The following is a 13,938-nucleotide window of genomic DNA, read 5'->3' as shown; positions in this document are numbered from 1 at the left end:
AATTTAATTGAAGCATCTAGGTTTAGATAAATAAAATCTGACCCTTCATGGTTTCATGGAATCTGATATACATTTAGGATTGGTCACTTAAGTGACTAGAGCAATGATTGAGTGGTTGAAATTGTGCACTACTCTTTCAGGCCAGATTTTGGTTGCGAGCACTCACATTAGGTAGTTCACAACCACTTGTTACTCTGTCTCCAGGCGTATCCCACCATTATCGGGGCTGCAGGGGCACCTACCCTCATGCACCCTTACTCCTACATAAATACATAACTAAAATAAAGATAAGTTTCACGTGAGGGTACATGCCTTTAATCCTAGCACTTGGGTTGCAGAAGCAGGAGGAACTTTGAGTTCAAGGCCAGCATGAGCTACATACTGAGTTCCTGGACATCCAGAACTACATAGTAAGATAATAAACAGACAAGCAAACAAGCAGACGAAGCTCAGAAATGTGTTGCTTTAAATAGTACATCAGGGTCAATGTTCAGTGGCAGCAAGATCAGTAAAGTCTTTAAAATGCACTTACTGCTGAAATGATAGCTACTTCTTGAATAAATATAAACTATATAGAAGTAGATAGTATTCAGAAAGATTTCTCACAGTTTCTAGTTTTTTTTTCTTCTTTTTTCCTTTTCTTTTTTGAGACAGAGGTTCCCATGTGGTTCAGGCCAGCCCCAGACTCACTGTATAGTTGGCATCGAATCCTCTTGCCTCAGCCTCCCAAATACTGAGATTACAGGTGTATACCACCATGCCTGGTTTGTGTATGTACTTTAGTGTACAATAGATATGTATATATACGTCTATATATTCCCACTTAATTTGTTTTGTCCCATGGAATATTTTGTAATATTTTCCATATTATTATCTACATCAGGTTTTCCATTACTTTTACTGAAAGGAATTTTTTCATACAATGTATTCTGATCACAGTTTCTGCTCCCCCAGATCATCCCCACCATCACCCATCAAACGCTGAGCCTTATTTATCTATACATTTAGAAATCAGGCAAAGAAGAAGCCAAAATCCAGAATAAAAGAAAAAAATAAGGAAAAGACAAAAGAAATACGCAAGTGTGCATGGGCGTGTGTGCGCGACACACGCCCCATAAAAACAGAAAAGTTTAAACCATAATGTACAAGCACATGACATTAAGATAAAAAATACTCAAACAAGCCCATGCAAGACAAAAGGTCTACAAAAATACCGTAAGTTTGTTTTGTTTTGACCATCTTCTACTGGGCCTGCTTTTCAGTGTGGTCTATGTACCCAGTAAGACTCCACTGGAGAAAGCTATTTTTTCCCTTTGCAAGTGGTTGTCAATTGGAGATAATTTCTTGGTTAGGGATGAGAACTCATGTCCACTTCCACCTCTTAGCTCTGGGACTGATGTGGTTTGAACCTGTACAGGCTGTGTGCACGATGCCCCAGCCTCTGTGAGTTCGCATGTCCATCGGTCCTGTTTTGCCTAGAAGAAGACACTGTCATCCACCCCCTCAGACTCTAATGATCTTTCACCCTCCTCTTCTACATAGATCCAGGAGCCCTGAAGAGAAGGGTTTGATGAAGACATCCCACTTAGGCATGTGTTCCAAAGTCTCTCACTCTCTGTCCATTTGTGGGTCTCTATATTAGTTCCCATCGACCGAAGAGGGTGCCTGATGATGGCTGAATGAGACATTGATCTATGAATATAGCACAATGCCATCGGGAGCTATTTTATTGCTTTATATGTTTGGCAGATCAATAATGTTTGGTTTTCCCTTATGCCCATGGCTTTCCTAGTCTCATATTCTTGGCCACTTGTGCAGTGTCAGGTACTGGTTCTATCTCATGGAGTGGGCCTTTCAACCTCTCAGATGCTGGTGGGTAACTACCACAAGTATTAATGCCACCATTGCACTGGGGTATTATGTGTGCAAGGCAGCATTGTAAATCTCAGGGTTTGTAGCTCGGTTGCTGTTTACCTTTGTCTTTTGGTAGCATGCAGAGTGCCTTCCAGCACTGTGAACACTGGCTAGTAGGGGTAGAGGCTCCTGGTAACCACCAGCTCTACTTCTCAGTGTTCAGTGAGTTGTGTATATTTCCTCTTCAGCAATTGGGCTTTACTGTCAATCTGTGGAGAGCAATGAATAACCTTGGTAATAACCTGGGTTGTTTGGGGGTTTCCTTGGGGTCTCTTTGGACAACAACACAATTAGATGTAACCCATCACTGGAATTGAGGGTTTCATTTAGTGACAAGAGAGGTCCAGTTGAGGCTCTGTTTTCCCTGTTATTTGGTGATACTATTTAGATTTCTTTCATATATGCATGTATTTTAAGAAGCTTCTACTGTGTTAGATTTTTATATGGTCCCTCAAATGTCCACTAATGTCAGTTGTCCATCCCTTACCCTTTTCTCGGTGCCTCCATTCTCTCATTCAGATCCCCGCTAATCTACCCATAAGTATGTATTCTATTTCCCTGTCCTTGGAAGATCCTTTTCTCCCTCAGTTCCTTAGTCTATATTGAACTGTAGTAATTGTATGGACGGTAACTTGACTATTGAAGTCTTAACATCTCAATCTATAAAAGGTGACTACAGATGATATTTGTCTTTTTGGGTTTATGTTACCTCACCTAGGATGATTTTTTCTAACTCCACCCATGTATTCAAGAATTTCAGCCAGGCATGGTGGCACATGCCTTTAATCCCAGCACTCAGGAGGCAGAGGCAGGCAGATTTCTAAGTTCGAGGCCAGCCTGGTCTACAAAGTGAGTTCTAGGACAGCCAAGGCTACACAGAGAAACCCTGTCTTGAAAAACCAAAACCAACCAACCAAACAAACAAACAAAAAAAGAATTTCATGATTTCATATATTTTTAAATTTTTTATTAGATATTTTCTTCATTTACATTTCAAATGCTATCCCAAAAGTCCCCTATACCTTCCCCCTGCCCTGCTCCCCTACCCACCCACTCCCACTTCTTGGCCCTGGCATTCCCCTGTACTGGGGCATATAAAGTTTGCAAGACCAAAGGGCACCTCTTCCCAATGATGGCTGACCAGGCCCTCTTCTGCTACATATGCAGCTAGAGACACGAGCTCTGAGGGTACTGATTAGTTCATATTGTTGTTCCACCTATAGGGTTGCAGACCCTTTCAGCTCCTTGGGGACTTTATCTAGCTCTTCCATTGGGGGCCCTGTGTTCCATCCTGTAGATGACTGTGAGCATCCACTTCTGTATTTGCCAGGCACTGGCATAGCCTCACAAGAGACAGCTATATCAGGGTCCTTTCAGCAAAATATTGCTGGCATATGCAATAGTGTCTGTGTTTGGTGGCTGATTATGGACGGAGCCCCAGGTGGGGCAGTCTCTGGATGGTCTATCCTTTCTTCTTATTTCATATTTTTAACTGCTGAGTAATATTCCATTGTGTACATGCATCATATTTTCTTTATCTACTCATCCATTGATGGACATCTAGGCTGTTTCCAGTTTCTGGGTATTATAAATAGAGCAGCAATGAACATGGACTAGCACATATCTTTGAAGCAGGATATGAAATTCTTTGGATATAAGCCCAAGAGGTGCATACCTGGATCTTGGGTAAATCTATTTCATGCTTCCTAAAGAATTACCACATTGATTTTCACAATGACTGTACAAGTTTGCACTCCCGACAACAATGGATGAGTGTTTCCCTTTTGCCACATCCATACCTCTTACCCCACAAATGATAACTGCATAAATTATCATTTATTTTATTGATCTTGGCCATTTGACTGGTATAAGATGGAATTTCAAAGTTGTTTTGATTTGCATTTCCCTGATGGCTAAGGTTATTGAACATTTCTTTGTTTCTTGACCACTTGTGTTTCATCTTTGATGATGTCCTTACTTCTGTAGTCCAATTAAAAAAAATTTAAAAAAGATTTATTTATTTTATTATATGTAAGTACACTGTAGCTGTCTTCAGACACTCCAGAAGAGAGCATCAGATTTCATTACGGATGGTTGTGAGCCACCATGTGGTTGCTGGGATTTGAACTCTGGACCTTAGGAAGAGCAGTTGGCGCTCTTAACCACTGAGCCATCTCGCCAGCCCCCTGTAGTCCAATTTTTAATTGGGTTGTTTCCTTGATGTCCAGTTTTTTTTTTCTTTTAGTTCTTTATGTATTTTAGGTATTGACTCACTATCTGATGATGTACTTGGTAAAGATCTTTGTCTGAATGATAATGTCCTTTGCCATAGAGAAGAGTCCCAATTTCATAAGGTCCTATTTATTAATTGTTTTTAGTGCCTGTGCTATTGGTGTTCTGTTCAGGAAGTCTTTTCCTGTGCCAATGAGTTCAGGACAATTTCTCACGTTCTCTTCTATCCAATAAGGGTATGTGGCCTTATATTCAGGTCCTTGATTGATTTGGAGTCGAGTATGGTATGATATACATACATATATATGAAACTTTTTGCATTTTACTACATGGAAGCCATCCTGTTTGCCCAGCATTATTTGTCTTTTTTTTTCTGGCTTCTTTATTATAAATATCGGGTGTCCAAATGTATATGAGATGACATCTGGGTGTCCAATTCAATTCCATTGACCATCGTGTCTGTTTTTATACCAGGACCATGCTAATTTTTATTTCTATAGCTCTGTAATACAACTTGAGATTGGGGGTGGTAATACCTTGTATAGTTCTTTTATTATTTTGATGGGCATTGCATTGAATCTGCTTTTGGTATGATGGCTGTTTCACTATATTAGCTCTACTGATGCATAAGCATGGATGATCTTTCCACCTTTTGATGTCTTATTCAATTTCTTTTCCTAATGTCTTAAATTTTTTATTGCATCTTTTACTTTCTTGGTTAAAGCAAGGTGTGTATCTGTGTGTGTGTGTGTGTGTGTGTGCGTGCATGCATGTGTGAATGTGTGTAAGGTGTTGTTTTTCCCACTTCTTTCTCGGTCTGTTTGTTTTGGGTATATAGGAAGGTCACTGATTTTTTTTTGTGTGTGTGTGTTAACTTTGTATCTTACTACTTTGCCAAAAGTGTTTATCATTTGTAGAAGTTTCCTGGTAGAGATTTTAGGGTCTTTTATTCATAAAATCATATTATCTGAAAATAATGTTACTTCTCCATTTCTTCTAAGTTTTCCAGCCTTTTGGAATATAAAATTTTGAAGCATACTAAGACACTTTTTCTAACTTGCACTATATTTAAATGTGCCTACAATAAACTGCCCAGTGTCAGACTGTCAAAGTTTGAACCAGCACTGACTACTGAGGCATTGTAAACCAGTTCTCCTTGCCTCATGTGGACAGTCATTCTGCCAGCTCTGGTAGTCACAGATGGTCCCCTCCCCAGTTATTTTTTTAATATTGATTTTTTTGTATCATTCAGCTTTCTTGAATTCATTTACTAATCTTACCAGTTTTGGGTGATGTCGATGGTTGTTTTGTTTTGTTGTGTTTTGTTTTGCTTAGAGTTTTTTCTTGAGACTTCGTCTCACTATGTGGCTCAGGCAGGCCTGGAACTCCCCATCCTCCTCTCAGCTTCCCATATACTGAGATTACAGACATAAACCACCACATCTTACAAACATGAGCACAAGGAGCTCTGTATGTAACATTCTGTGGTGTCCCAGCATGTGCAGCGAAGGGCTTTTGCCATCTATAGCTGAGTATGAACAGCTGCCTGCATGGGTATGTTCCAGCCTTTGCCCCACGAGTTCTGTGCCAATGAGGAAACAGTGTGCTTTCCCTAAAATAAAGTTTTTTTTTCCCCCTCTCTGTGTGTGGCTTAACTCAGAAGTCTTCTTCCATGCTCCTACCACCCACAGGAGAAGCAAAGAACCGGAAATATAACCCGGCAAGCTTCCATAGGTTTAACTTGTATGGAATCCCAACGCCTCACTCTAATGATGGGCACACCATGGCTAAAGCTTTACATTGGCTCCATGAACTACAAATGTAAGTGTGATGAAACCTGGTCCAGAAGTAAGTCTTAGAGATTTAGCTTTTGAAATTAAGTAACTTCCTACTTAAAATTTACTTGGAAGAGATACTAAATATGTTGATATGGTTTAACATAACAATAATAGGAAAAATACATCATGCAATGTCTTCACTTTCAACACACATTCTTTTTGGTTACCCCAGAGGTTTGTGCTGTTCTTTAAGTTACTTCATGAATCGGCTTTATTTATTTATTTATTTATTTATTTATTTATTTATTTATTTTGGTGACAGGATCTCACTCTGAAGTCTATAGTAGCCTCTAGGCTACTAAATTTGTGTCAATTTGTCACTGCCTCCCAATGTTGGAATTACAGGACTTTATTTACTTTTTGATGTTGCTTTAGGTTTTATTTTCATTTTTAAGTATGTGTGTGTGTTTGTGTGTATGCATGTGTGCACACCTCACATACTGAAACATCATCTTCTAGAGCTAGAGTTACAGGTGAGCCACCATATGGGTATGAGGACTCCAAGTCAGGTCCTCTGCAATGGCCATCTCTCTAGCTTCTGTGGTTTTATAGACGTGGTCTTAGCATGGTAACTTTGCTGGCCCAGAGCATACTATATATCCCAGGCTGGCCACAAACTTGTGGCCAACCTCCTGGCTACCTTGTAAGTGCTGGGATTATAAGTATGAGCTGCCATGCTTGGACCATTATTAAGCTCTAATAATTACTTGGGCATCTTGAGCCTTTAACCTTAAATTTGCAGATTTTGATCTTTTCTTTAGAGAGAAAGAGAGAGAGAGAGAGAGGAGAGAGAGAGGAGAGAAGAGATGTGTTTTTATATGATGTAGCTGGCTTCAGACTTGCTGTGTAGCTTAGGCTGGGCACTTATCTCATGCTTTTCTTAGCAGCCTAAGTTCTGGGGAAAACTGGACTCTGTTATGTCTTCATTCTATATATAACTTATTCCTTGGAATTTTAAAATGAGGTCCTGAGTTTTTCACCAATCTTATTTTTTATTCTAAGCCAACACACGAATAATGATTATTCTGCAGAAATAAAGTTTCCTGGCTCTGGAGATGTACCATAGTGCTAACGCACTTGCCTAGCTATGCCAAAGGCCCTGAGTTTTATTGGGAGTAACTCTGTCTCTCTGTCTCTCTGTCTCTCTGTCTCTGTCTCTCTCTCTCTCTCTGTCTCTCTCTCTCTCTCTCTCTCACACACACACACACACACACACACACATTTATATAGGTCCAACATTTACTAATAAGTATCCTTAGGAGTTCAGAGGTAGTCTGAGTGTGATGAGTCATATCTGTAAACTTGCAGCCCGAGGCAGAAGGATGATAGTGAATTGGCAATGCCAGTCAGGGTTATAGTGGGAGTCTCCTCCTCCGAAAGGGAGAATTTCTTATCCTCCTTGATCTCTTGTTAACTTGACACACAAACACACCACTGTGAAGCCACAACCTTTCCCTTCTTGTTCATCTCCAAGATCATTTATTAGTATAGACATTACAATGTAAAATATTTTACAAACCTAAAAAGTCTTAAAAATTCAAACACTTTCAAAATTCAGTCTCTTAAAAAAGTGCAAAGTCTATTCTAAAATCAAAAGTCTCTCAATTTTGGGCTCATATAAAAACAAACAAACAAACAAACAAACAACTAAAATAAATACCTTCTTATTTCATGGGGGAAGAAGCAGGGCACAATCACAATCAGGTCAAAGTAAATCCAAACTCCAATCACATAAACTACTCAGGGTCCAGTATCTGGGATACATACACAATCTTCTGGGCTCCTTCAAGGGGCTTAGGCTACTTCTCCAGTTCCACCCTCTGCATCACATACTGTTTGTCTTCTCAGCTCAGGCTGACTCCTCGCCACAGCTGCTGCTGTTCTTGGTGGTTGTCCCTTGGTACTGTACTGGCATCTCAGAATACTGCTTTTTTTATTTTTCTTCTGCAACTGGGCTTCACATTCACTAGTAGCTTTTCTTGTGCTCTCTTCATGGTGCAAGGCCTCAAACTTCTCCATAACCTTCACAATGGCCTCGCCTCTCCTCACAATGTAGAGCCTCAGTTCCTCTCCATGACCCCTTCATACCTTCAAAACCAGTACTTCTGTCCTGGTGGCAGCCCATGTTAAAGGACATAGAAGAAGGAAACTGCTTTTTGCCTTCTTGCCCTCACTCTTGCCAGCAAGATCATCTGCTTGGTTGCTGCTGCATTCCTTCACTGCTATTAAAACCAGTTTCTATGGGATTCCAACATAGATTGAAGATCTGCATCTCTCTAGGAATCCTCCAGGACTCCAGCACCAGACTGGGACTGCTGAACAGCTGTCTGATTCTCAGTTTTCAAAGCACAATACAGGCACTGTTTGCCCATCCAGACTACATCCTGTAAACCAATCTAATAACATCCCTATAAATACTACCTGGGAGACTCTTAAACATAACAAACTTTGGCTGCCAGCATAAGGTGCAACCTTGGCTGCCTCTGGAGCCCAGCTTCTATGTGCTGACTCTGAGGAAGCATTTCCCAGAAGATTTCACTACAGTGATGTTGGTTTCCTAGTTACCACCAATTTTTCAGCTCCAGCCGACCAGCATCAATGACCCCAGCAAAGCAAAGGTTTTACTTCAGTGGCTCTGCTATCTTGTTAAACATAGCTTGCTCTTCAGTCCCAGCTAATGAGAAGCACAGATTCTTGATTTAAAATGGCAAATGATCCTCATAGGGTCGTTTAAGGACTCTTAAATTTCCCTCTGAAACTTCACAAGCCAGACCTTCATCATCTGCATTGCTCTTAATATCTTTATGTTCCAAACTTCCAGCAGAACAAATCTTCAAGGTTTGAACACTCAACAATATTTCTAGCCCTAAGTACCAACTATTCCCCAACCCCCTAAATACCCCACATTGTCTTTCACAGCAACACTCCACTTCTGGCGTCAATTTTGTCCTAGCTAGGGCTTCTTATGAAATACCATGACCAAAAGCGACTTAGGGAGAAAAGGTTGGTTTGGCTTACATACCCAGAGTCACAGTTCACTTGAGGAAAGCCAAGGAACTCAATCTGGACAGAAACCTGGAGGCAGAAGCTGGTGAAGAATCCGTGGAAAAGTGCTGCTTAATTTTTTGCTCCCTCTGGCTTGGTCAACCTGGTTTCTTATAGAACCACCAACCCTGGAATAGTACCACCTACAATGGGCTTGGCCTACTCCAATAAATCACTAATTAAGAAAGTGCCCTATAGGCTTGTCTACAACCAGATATTATGGAAATATTTTCTTAATTGAGACTTCCCCCTGAGATGACTGTAGCTTGTGTCAAGTTGACATAAAGTTATCTACCACACTCCTTTGTGTTAGGGTTCTCTATAGGATTTTATATGGGTGTTATTAGATTGGCTTATAGCATGTAGTCTGGGTAGGCAAACAATGCCTGTATTATGCTTGGAAAAATAAGAGTCAGACAGCTGCTTAGCAATCCCAATCTGGAGCTGGAGTCCTAGAGAATTCCTGGAGAGATGCTGATCTGCCTCTGTCTCCCAAGTGCCAAGGCATGTGTCCCCACTGCCCGGCAGAAATTATTATTATTATTTTTTTTTCAAGATAGGGTTTCTCTGTATAGCCCTGGTTGTCCTGGAACTCACTTTGTAGACCAGGTTGGCCTTGAACTCAGAAATCCACCTGCCTCTGCCTCCCAAGTACTGGGATTAAAGGCGTGCGTGACCACGCCTGGCTAGAAATTGGTTTTAATAGCAGTGAAGGAGTGCAACAGCAACCAAGTAGATGATCTTGCTAGCAAGAGTGAGAACAAGTAGGCAAAAAGCAGTTTTCTTCTTCCATGTCCTTTTACATGGCCTGCCACCAGAAGGTTGGCCTAGATTTAGAGTAGGTCTTTGTGCTTCAAATAATCTGATAAAAAAAATAGAAAATTCTTCACAGGATTGTCAGCAGTTTGCCTTGTAGTAGATTCTAGACTCAGCTAAACTGACAAACGAGATTAGCCATCATACTCTCATTTCCAAAAAAATAAAAAAATAAAAATAAAAGGAGAAGGAAGAAGAGGAAGGGAAGGAGAAGGAAAAGGAGGAGACAGTAGATGAGGAGGAGAAGAAAAGAGACGAGAGGAAGAAGAAGAAAAAGTTGTTGGTCAGAGGAAGACTGTTGTGGGTAGTTTTAATAATGAACCATGCTAAATTCAAATTCAGCTAGGCAACAGCATTGGTGGTCTCACTCACCTCAGTTGCCAGCCCCAAGTGGTCGTCTTGCCCTGATTCCTGAGGCCACCCTGCTGGCCAAGTTGCTCCGGTTAACAACCCCCCCCCCCCCCCAGTCCATAACAGGGATCCCAATCTGTTTCCCCAAGTGAGAAACCGTGAACTCTGAGAGAGATGCCGTGGTTCCCAGTCACCTGTGTATCCGCGTGCTACAAGCTTATTGCTGGGAGTTAAAAAATCAGTTGAGGGTCCTTGCTTCCCCTCAGGGCATCTTCTCACTAGGAAGATGGGGAAGGCTGAAACCAGGATGGGGCAGAGGCCAGTCTAGTTCCAAGAGAGTGCTCAGAATAAGGAGGGGCTGGAAGAGAGAAGGCCTTCTCTAGGAGATGTAGGCCAAGCTCTTGACAAGAAAGCCCTTCCTGAACCACCCCACAGCCATCCTTAATGAAGAAGATGGTCATTGTTTCTTCAAACTGTTTTATTTGATGGCAAATGTGAACGCATACACCTTACTTAGGGTGAACCAGGGATTAAATATCTTTTGCTGGAAGAAATGCCCAAGAAGGAAAGCTCATTGGCTGAACACTTGGGGCCCATCTAGATACCTCATTAGCAGGGAGAACTCCAGGTTTTTATTGCCATGTGACTGATTGTCACGGTCCTCTCAGTGTGGTGCCATGATTAGGTATTCCAGATCAGGTAGTTTGGCAGGGAGCTGGCCTCATCAGTTCTGTGATTCCCTGGGGGGTCTGAGTCTGTATAACTTTACCAGTTCTTCTGCCTGGTGGCATGGTCCACTTGCCCCTTATCTACCTTTCTGCCAGTGTTGTTCCTGAAATAACATTTCTTAGCTACAAAGAAAAAGTCTGAAACATTCTCTTTATTTTTAATTCAATCCGATCTTGAACATCAAGGGATAGGAATACTTAAGTTCACAGAAAAAGACTTTGAAGCCAGTCATTTGCTTAAGGTCTTGTAGGCCAGAACCTTGGCAGGTTGGCTACAGTAGCTATCCCCTACCCCTGCATGGGCCTAGGGACTCTCATCAAATCTCTGTCTGGGAACTGAATCTGGGTCCTCTGCAAGAGCAACAAGTGCTCTTACCCACAGAGCCATCTCTCTCTCCAGCCTTGCTTTCCATAATTTTAAACATTGTGGGGTTGGCTTCTTATTAGTGATTCTTATAATGGAGACAAAAGGGCATAAACATGTTGGGAATGGGAGGGATGTACTCAGACACATATCATCCTGAGAGATTCTTTTCTGAGTGGAGCTGGTGTTCTTGACATTGCCATAGAAAAGAATTTCAGTATGACTAGGTGTGAGAAGCAGAATTTGAGTTCATTGCAAGAAATTAAAACATTTAAAAAATTGTGGTATTTATGTGTGTTATCTGTGGTGTGTGTGTGTGTGTGTGTGTGTGTATACATGCATATATGTATTGTAGGTGTGTAAGGCTGTCCAGGTACATATGGAGGTCAGAGGAGGATATTGTCAGGTATTGTCCTCCATCACTTTTCCCTTACTCTTGGGAGACAGTGTCTTTCACTGAAATGGAAAGTCACCATGTTTGGCAGACTAGTAGGCCAAATGGGGCCTATCTCCCCACCCCTGCCCAGTGTTCATGGAAGGCATTCATGGCCAGACCAAGCCTTTTCTTATTTGGATGTTGAGAATTTGAAGCCAGATCCCCATGCTTTTTATCCTCTGAGATATCTTTGTAACCCTTAAGAAGATATTTTATAAATATAAACATGGGTTATTAGAAAAAAGAGGCTCATAGGAAGGAAAGGAAGGTCAGTATACATCCAAGTGTGGGTGTGGCCTTGTCAAGAAAGAATCTTGCCTATGTGTCTTAATATTTGTATATGTGACTTGGGTAGATTCTGAAGTTCTACCTGGAAGGGTTGCTAAGGGACTGTGTTTCTCTCTCTCCCCTTTCCTCCAGTAAAAAAGATTATGGGATCATGGAGAACAATGAATAGGACAACAGCAGATAAGTAAAAGTGCAGGACACAAAGAGTGTTCAAGGAAGAAGTGTGTGTGTGTGTGTGATATGTGCAGGTAGCCTATGGTGAGCTTGATCCCAAGATATATTTTCATGTAAACATTTATGTTTTCTTAGAAATTCCTAGACATTCTTTGAAATCAGCAGTTTATAACTGGGATAGAGAAAGGTCTTAAGAGGGGCTTATTATTTATTTTAACACTCTAAGTAAGATAGGTGTAAGGCTGTATACAGTTAGACCTTGAGTGTGATTTCCTATTACTTTAACATTCTTCTTTGAGACATCTCTATTTAAAAGGAACTTGGGTGCTAGGTAGTCAAGATTCACAGCACATGCTACTAATTGTGCTGGAATGCTTCATTCTTAGCCAGGGAAAGACTTCACAACCTGACTGTGGAGTGGCAAGCAGCCTTCCCCATAACATATGTTCCACATTCCTCATCTTTCTGTCCTGTCTGAAAACATCTTTATATTTTTTATATTCACATTGAAAAAGTGTTTTCTTTTGCTTGCCCTCCCTTCTCCCATCTTTGTGCTGTGTTCTAGGCAAGTGTTCATTCCCTTAGCTATATTTCCAGACTGTCAGGTCCAAAAGAAACTCTGGATAAGTGTCTAACCGAGGTGCCTGTTATCATGCCAAAGAGTCTTCAGGCCTCTAGGCACTTGGTACCCTTGGCTCCTCTTAACTCTTCTCACCCAGCCCCGATTCTAAACTTCTACAGCTCATGGGCTTCCCTTACCCCGGCTTCTGATTCTTACAAAACTTTGACATTTTGGCCATGTGCTCTCTTGGCCTCCTCTCTTTTGGTCTCCTTAGCCTGAACTCTCTTCTCTCCCTCTCTCCTCCCACGTACTGGTTCAGTCTGTGGTTCACGCTTAGTCCACTACTCTCTCCCCCTGCTGTGGACTCTTCCAGATGCCTCTGGCTATACCCTCCCTCATATCTACAATAAAAACGTTCTGCTCAACCATACCTTAGATTGGTCATACCCCCACTTTATACACAGACCATGCTATATTATCTACCAAAAGAATTTCCATTATAATGCATGTGACAGAAGCATTAATACGTGCAATATTAAATATGGAATGTCTTTTGAGACTTGTTCACTGAGGGTGCAGTGATACCATGATCCTTTCCATTGTGTTTATATTTTGCAGCCAGTGACATTTTAATAATAAAGATACCTGTCAATTTCTCATTTTCTAGGGAAAGAGGAGCGAAAATTGTATCCAAAAGAGTTGATGACTTCAAAGAGAAATTTCAACACAAACTTGGAAAAGTTTTAGACCCGTGAGTTTGAGCCTGAGGCCTTGCCAACTCTCTTGCTTCCATCTGTGTCGTCTGGGTAGGCTTTGTGGCACACAGCTGCAGTCTTAGTCCTGGGAAGCAGAAGCAGGAGGCTCAGGAGCTCAAGATCTCACCCTTAATCTATAGTATTGAATTGGAGGCCAATCTGGGGTAAACTGAGAAACCAAATGTTGGGTTGTGTCTTACCAAATTGTTTTTATCAAATAAGAAAATAATTCCACTGTAGTTCATCAATGGAGTACTTTCACTGCCTACAGCATTTAGGCTTCCTGGAAACCAGTGGACTTGTATGCATCTGGAGAAGGGGTGGGGTGGGGAGAATTCTGTATAAAGCTTTATTGCTGGGATATCAGGAAAAATTAGTTTGCTTTGAATTCTCTCTCTCTCTCTCTCCCTCTCCCTCTCTCTCTCTCTCTCTCTC

The 13,938-nt window shown here is 41.3% G+C and overlaps 1 protein-coding gene across 1 annotated transcript in view; it reads left to right on the top strand.

Moving 5' to 3' along the window:
- Efhb (EF-hand domain family member B) overlaps window positions 1–13,938 on the top strand; it is a 62,704-nt gene that overhangs the window by 20,805 nt on the left and 27,961 nt on the right. The window contains exons 6-7 of the mRNA XM_021185791.1: window positions 5,838–5,967; window positions 13,416–13,499. Of these exons, the coding sequence (XP_021041450.1) occupies window positions 5,838–5,967; window positions 13,416–13,499 (214 nt within the window). The remainder of the gene's footprint in view (window positions 1–5,837; window positions 5,968–13,415; window positions 13,500–13,938) is intronic.

This window comes from Mus caroli, chromosome 17, assembly GCF_900094665.2.
Source record: "Mus caroli chromosome 17, CAROLI_EIJ_v1.1, whole genome shotgun sequence".
NCBI classification, from domain to species: Eukaryota; Metazoa; Chordata; class Mammalia; order Rodentia; family Muridae; genus Mus; species Mus caroli.
This window is presented reverse-complemented; position numbering and strand designations above follow the sequence as displayed.